The following is a 7,491-nucleotide window of genomic DNA, read 5'->3' as shown; positions in this document are numbered from 1 at the left end:
GCTTGCTCCTCCCACTCACAGGCTTGTGTGCACAGCCTGAAGCCTTCTTCCAGCGGCTCTCACAGTCAGCAAGGATTTCCCCAAAGTCCCTTTTCCTCTTTGTATCATTCCCTACTCTCGCCCTCCTGATTGCCTTCCCCGTGACAAGCTTGGCCACAAGCAGGGCAGGGATGGGTTAAGGTACTTCATCTCTCCGGTACCCAGGAGGCATGTCTGGCATATGTCATGGTCCCAGCTGCTGTTATCTTCCTGATAATTCTCTTTGGCTGGCTCTACCTCCGCTTCCATCCCTATCCCCAGTTCCCTAGATGCTCTGTCTATAACCCCAGCCAGAAGAGACCCAGATTTGGGCTGGCAAGTGTCCCGGCAGTGTGTAGAAGCACCAAAGTGTCCAACGTATGTGTGTGTCTTTCTGGGTTTATTGGCTGTGGGGGTGGGGAGATAGAGGAGAAACAGCAGCTGGGCAACTCCTCGTAAACAAGGACATGTGACTCCCACCTCCTTGGGTGACAGAGCCAGAGCTTAGTGGAGGGACCCACAGCAGCTAGAGAAAGGAGGTATTTAAGCGCTTAGGCTAGCCTTGCCTTCTGTTGCTTAAGGGCCTACTCCTCCAGACCCAGCCCCGTGGGAAGGAAAGGAAATAGCTTTTCTGGACTCACTCAACCTTCCTTTGCTTACAGCTACAGCTTCCTGGTGACCGAGCTCACCATCCCTCAAGCCACAGCTCCTGCCACCTTGAAAATGTGTCCTGGTAACTGGCTCTGGGCCTCCATGACGTTTATGGCCCGCTTCTCCCGCAGCAGCTCAAGGTCCCCTGTTCGTACTCGAGGGAGCCTAGAGGAGATGTCCTCCGCTCACCATCCCTTCCTCAACGTCTTTGAGTTGGAGAGGCTCCTCTACACAGGCAAGACGGCCTGTAACCATGCCGACGAGGTCTGGCCAGGCCTCTACCTTGGAGACCAGTATGTAATGGGCAGCAAGGGGAACCAGGGCTGAGTGTGTGCATGTGTGCGTGTGTGTGTGTGCATGTGCATGCATGTGTGTGTATGTATGTGTGTGTATGTGTACAAGGAGAAAGGTGGCAGAGGGACCAGGCCTGAGTATGTGCGTGCGTGTGTGTGTGTGTGTGTGTGTGTGTGTGTGTGTGTGTGTGTACAAGGAGAAAGGTGGCAGGCAGACACGGACTCACCTTGCCAGTTCCAGGTTGAAGAGTGAAGGGAGTAGGCACATGAACAAAGAGTAGAAGCTGGAGGGCTTGAGGGATTTGGGGGGTGGATTTATTAAAATACTCCACTCTGGACAGAGAAACTCTGTTGAGGAAATTGTGGTACTCATGTAGAAAAGATCTCATATGAAACGCCAACAGTATAGACCAGACAGGTTGTTCTGACCTTCCAGCTATGGGGGCGTGGCTCTGAGAAAAGGTAGTCACTAAGACAGAAACGGTAGACAGTAAACTGAAAGGGAGACCCAGCGAAGCCACCACAGTCCAGGGTCATGAAGAGAGAGCCATTGAAGGGGGCACACTCCCTAATATGTGAGCTTTTTCTTTTTATCTTAATCCTCCCCTTAATCCTCCTGGTTGCTTTGTGAGCTGGGGGAGGGAGTCCTCTCCTTGGGTTACAGAGGAGGAAAGGGGAGCTCAGAGAAGTTGTGACTGAACCAAGGTCACCCAGGTTAGAAACAGGAGTGCCAACAGTTTGTGGGTTGGGTTCGGTGGCCTTTCTAGATGGCTCGGCTAGGCTAGTATCTGACCAACTTGTCTGAGGGGTTTCTACCACTAAGTCGCTAGGGTGTGGGCCAGATGGTGTCTGAGGATGACTATAGATAGAGTACACAGAGCCCTAGAGTAACTAGCAAGCAGAAGAGGTTTCTAGGTGTCCAGGAGAATATAAAGCAGACCCATATAATCTAGGGTTTATCAGGGATTTATTTATTCATGCATGCACTTATTTATTTGTGTGTTTTATGCATATGGGTGTTTCATCTGCATGTATGTCTGTCTGCACCCCAGAAGAACACATTGGATCCCATGGAACTCCAATTATAGACAGTCGTGAACTGCCATGTGGGAGCTGGGAATTGAACTCAGGACCTCTGGAAGAACAACCAGTGCTCTTAACTGTTGAGCCATCTCTCCAGACCCTGCATTTGTTTATTGGTTCTGGGAACCAAATCTCAAGTACTGCACAAACTGGGTACACACGCTGCTGTGAAATTACCCACATAGCCCTAGCTAAGACCTGAAATAGGAGCTGGGCCCACAACTCCCTGATGCACACAGCCCTCCAGTTTCCAGGCTCTGTCCACTGAGGACTTCTCTCTGCCTGGACACCCTGGTGGCAGGAAAATTACTTTCTTGAAGTGTTCTAACCTGGCTCCGCTAGAGTTCTCTCTTAATATGATGCACTGTCCCACGTGAAACCTCGGCATTGGTTTCCGGGATCTTGAATCCCTTGATCCTGGGTCCACCCTTTAGAGCCTGACAGAGAAGGAAAATTCCACTTCCTTGGAGCAGTACCAGTATTTGATTACAGTCATCTTGTAATCAAACCCCCTCAGACTCTTCCCTAGGCCAATCATTTTCAGACCTCTCAAACACCATGTCTGCCACCTTCCTCTGATCTAGGGCATTAGTGAGTACCGTGGAGGTTTGTAGCCAACAACAGTATCTAGGCTGAAGTTTTCTGGCGTCTTGGCTTCCCCGTTTCCCTTCTAATGTCTGTTTAACACAGGGACATGGCCAACAACCGCCGTGAGCTCCGTCGCCTGGGCATCACCCATGTCCTCAATGCCTCACACAGCAGGTGGAGAGGCACCCCGGAGGCCTACGAGGGACTGGGCATCCGCTACCTGGGTGTCGAGGCCCATGACTCGCCAGCCTTTGACATGAGCATCCACTTTCAGACGGCTGCGGACTTCATCCATCGGGCACTGAGCCAGCCAGGAGGTAGGAGAGAATGCAGAAAGGCGGGGGGAGAGCAATAGGTACAGTGTTCAGAAGCCCCAGGGTTCACGGATGGAGCAAGAACTTGGCGATGAGACCAACTGCTTAGGAACCGGAGCTAAGGAAGGAAAAATGTTCTCTCAGTCATCCTTCTCGAGGTTGTTTTGAAAAGCGATGAGGGCCTCATTGAAGGTGGGAAGCTACTCCTGGATGCTGAGGATATGAATGGTGTAGTTTTTACATTTTTGTTTAGAGCCTGATGTGGAACTAGCTCTTGTAGACCAGGCCAGCCTCGAACTCACAGAGATCTGCCTGCCTCTGCCTCAGGATTGCTGGGATTAAAGGCGTGTGCCACCATTGCCAGGCTAAAGCTATAGGTGGAAGGGGGAGGGGATGACATTGGCCCTCTGTATTGCCAAGTTCTGCATCATTGGATTCAACCAACCACAGACTGAAAATGTTTGGGGTGGACGTACATACAGAATGTGTTTAGACTTCTTTTTATTAGTCCATGGACAATATAGCGTAACAACTATCTACAGAGAATTTACATTACATTAGTGGACATAAAAATCCGGGATCATCAAACACATACAAGAGGGCAGGGTGTATGCCACTGCTGGATCATTTTATATGTGGGGACTGAGCATCCATGGGGGTTGGTGGTGGGAAGGCTTTTCTGGGAATCTACTCATTCTGAATAGCAAGAGGCAACCATATAGAGAGAGAAAATATAATCAGTGGAGAAAAAGCAAGATAGAAGGGTGGGGAAGTTGGGTGTGATGCAGTATGCCCGTAGTCCCAACTACTCCAGAGGCTGAGGCCCTATCTGAACAAAAGCTCAAGCTTCATTTGGGCAGCATAGCAAGACCCAGCCTCAAATACCAAAAATTCAAGCACCAAAAGAAGCATTAAGGAGGAACTGAGGGGATGACTCCGAAGGGAAAGAACTTGCCATACAAGGGCCCTGTCTCCCAGCGCTGGCGAGGAAAAGCTTAAGAGTCTCTTCAGGCTTGCTGGCCAGCCTGTCTAGCCTGCTCTGCAAACGCCAGGTTCAGCAAGAGAGCCGAGCCTAAGTCAAAAAAAAAATAATAATAATAAGATGAGAACGCTAAGGAAGACACCCAACATTGACTTCTGGCCTCCACAAGCACACTCACATCTGTGTACACATACACACACACACACACACACACACACACACATCCACTATACACATGTACAGAGAAGGAGGGTTGGGGAAGACCTAAGACAGGCTAGATTCAACATTGAATGATTCCTCTTGATGCATCCAATGTCAGCGGAGTCCCTGCTCTGTTCAAAGCTTTGGTTTGCAGCAAGAATGAGACGGGACCGCTGAGCTCTGCTCAGGTTCATGAACACTAAACTTCAGAATTCCTTCTCCATCCTGTTCTGCCCAGGTCTCTCCCCTTTGCCAGGGACCTTCATTATTTGTTTGGAAGTGCTGGGGATCGAACCCCGGGCCTTGCACATGCTAAGCACACACTCTGCTACTGAGTGTGTGTGTGTGTGTGTGTGTGTGTGTGTGGTGTGCACTCATTATGTGCCCTGGTAGATCTATGAAAGTCAGGGGACAACGTTGTGGAGTCAGGTCTCTCTGATCTTTACACGGGTTCTGGGGCCAGAACTCAAATCATCAGGCTTGCATGTAAAATGTCCTTCCCTGCTGAGGCATCTCACTAGCCCAGGATCAACATTGTACACCCCACTCATCCTCATCCATCCCTACCTTTGCGTGCCTCGGTTTACCCTCTTACGCTGACCTCTTCCCAAGCCTCCTCCAGGCCATCACTCAGCAGTCTCTCGGATGTCTCTTTGCCTCCTCTCCACAGGGAAGATCCTGGTACACTGTGCTGTGGGAGTGAGCAGATCGGCCACCCTGGTGCTGGCCTACCTCATGCTGTACCACCACTTCACCCTTGTGGAGGCCATCAAGAAAGTCAAGGACCACCGCGGCATCATCCCCAACCGGGGATTCTTGAGGCAGCTCCTAGCCCTGGACCGGAGGCTGCGGCAGGGTCTGGAGGCATGAGGGGAAGGGAAATTGGGCCAGGTTCCTGGGTGGTTTCCTGGCTCCCAGCTGGGAAGAGGAGACCCAGGTGGCAGGAGGTAGAAAGGCCAGACAACCCATCCTCCCTCAGTGGCAGGAGAGGGAAGGGCCCCCAGGCCACTCTGTCCTCATTGTGGAAGGGGATGGAGAGCCAGGTTGGGCAGTGTGGTAGGTGGGGGCTGCTAACCCGGGAAGGAAATGGCTAGGCTATAGGTAGAAGCCAGTTCTACGATTAGGACAGCATCAGATTCCAACGGGGTGGGCCCAGTGACTCAGAACCCCTTCCCCTCATTGTGTGCAAGTGTTCCCCTCTCTCACATTCCAAACAAAGGGACCACTGCTGTGCAGTACCTGAGCAGTGTGGGGTCCCGGGGGTGTCAGCATGCAGCAGCAGGGATGTAAAGGAAGGTAGACAGGTTGCAGAAAACAGTGGAGAAAGAGTCGGGGATGGAGTGGTGTGGAAGCCACAAAGCCAGAGGGAGAAACCTACAGGCGTGCAACTCTAGGACGAGGAGGTGTGGGAGGGCTGACATGACACCCCAAGGGAGCTGCTCAAGGTCAAAGGAGGGACACCGGTGAATGGCTGTGAGTCTTTAGGTGGTCATATTCTCACTGAAAACCTTGTGTCTGGAGTAAAAATAAAGATCTGAAAAAGACGAGAGTGTCTTTGCATCATCAACAGTTTGACCCCTCTCTTCTGGGCACCCCAGTCTCCCTTACCTACTCATTAACCCTCCACCAAGTCTTACCTAGCCCTACTGAAATCTCAAAGCGCTATTCCTAACTTGTCCACAAGGGGACAGCAGAGGACTAAAATCTTGAGGTCGCAGCGGCTTCTGGATGCTGCCCAGAAGAGATATCTTACATCTTCCAAGGATATGTCCGTCTGTCCCCCTCGGGCTGATAAAACAACAGAATATCAATCTTAAATCAAGATCAGCCCTAAGTGCCCTACTTCCAGAGCCAAAGTATTAAGGGACAGTGTTTCTTTTTAAATCCTTCCAGGTTTCCCTTAGAGGAATGTAACATTGGTAAACTTCATAAAAAATGTCAGACATCCAGGAAGGACAGCATGCTATCTCAACTGCCAGATTACCACCACAACTCTTGCCCAAAAAAAGAAAAAGAAAAGGAAGGAAGGAAGGAAGGAAGGAAGGAAGGAAGGAAGGAAGGAAGGAAGGAAGGAAGCAATCAAGCAAGCAAGCAAGCAAAAAGTGTGCTCAGTATCTGTCAGAATGGGAAAAGAGGATAGACAGACGTGCAAGTGAAACGTACAGGGGAGAATAATGAGCCAGCAAGACAGCTCGGCCGCCAGTAAAGGCAGTTCCCGCCAATCTGGACGACCTGAGCTTGATCCTGGGTCCCACATAACGGCAGGAAAAGAGCCAACTCCCACAAGCTGACCTCTGACTTACATGGGCCCGCTGTAGCACACACACAGTCTCATGCGAATAAACATACATCCTAGAAATGTTCAAGTCACTTACATGTGAAGTGCATAGCCCCGTATAAAGCATAGACGTCTAAGGTCGGAAGGCGCCTCCACAGATTGCGTTTCAATTCCCTAAGTTTACTTATTTATTTATTTATTTAACTTTATTTTATGTGCATTGGTGTGAAGGTGTCAGATCCCCTGGAACTGGAGTTAGTTACCGACAGCTCAGCTGCCATGTGGATGCTGGGGATTGAACCCCAGTCCTCTGGGCAAGCAGCCAGTGCTCTTAACCACTGAGCCATCTCTCCAGCTTTTCCAGTGCTTGAACATCTCTGCTGACATCAAACCATGCAACCCGCCTTCACTCCGCTTCAGCACTTCTAAGTCCTGTTTACAAGCGGTAGTTCTGGCTCCTTCTGTGGGGTTATTGTGGCCATTTCATAGGGAAGAGTTAAGTTTGCCCTCTAGGAGACCATGGGGCTGTTATCATCTCTTACACTTACTCCTTGAGAGAGAGAGAGAGAGAGAGAGAGAGAGAGAGAGAGAGAGAGAGAGAGAGAGAGAGTATGTGTGTGTGTATTGAGACATGGAGTCCTCTAGTTTAAACCTAGCTCACGTGGCTCTCTCCTGGCCCAGCATTTTCACCCCATCATCTAGTACTTTCTTCTCCATCATCGGCATTTGTCATACGTCCACTTACCCCACAGGCCACGCCAACCCTGGCATCTCTCGCTATGTGTAGCAAGCAGAATTCTCATCTCAGAATTTACAGACCCTGAACTTCCAGGAAGACCTGTGAGGTAGAAGGAAAGCAGGCTCCTTAGCTGGGGACTCAAAATGTAGTCTTCTCTAAAGGACACGTTTACTAAAGGGACAGAGAGGAGCCTTCACAAGCAATGCTGATTCTGATCAAAACGCATTGGTTTCCTATTAGAGCCATGAGCCCAATCCAGGTGTGGCACACGTATGTAATCCCAGCACTATGGACAGGGCACTGAGAGTCCCAGGCCAGCCTCACCTCACAGAAATGTCACAATT

At 50.4% G+C, this 7,491-nt stretch overlaps 1 protein-coding gene across 1 annotated transcript; it reads left to right on the top strand.

Annotated features, from left to right (window-relative positions):
• Positions 1-741: 741 nt before the first annotated feature.
• Dusp26 (dual specificity phosphatase 26) lies at positions 742-5,000 on the top strand. Its single transcript, XM_038329147.1, has 3 exons — positions 742-962; positions 2,736-2,950; positions 4,801-5,000. The coding sequence occupies exons 1-3, from the start codon at positions 742-744 to the stop codon at positions 4,998-5,000; spliced, it is 636 nt and encodes a 211-aa protein (XP_038185075.1).
• Positions 5,001-7,491: the final 2,491 nt, after the last annotated feature.

The sequence above is a fragment of the Arvicola amphibius genome, chromosome 4, assembly GCF_903992535.2.
Source record: "Arvicola amphibius chromosome 4, mArvAmp1.2, whole genome shotgun sequence".
NCBI classification, from domain to species: Eukaryota; Metazoa; Chordata; class Mammalia; order Rodentia; family Cricetidae; genus Arvicola; species Arvicola amphibius.
The sequence above is the reverse complement of the archived record's forward strand: the minus strand, read 5'-3'. Positions and strand labels throughout refer to the sequence as shown.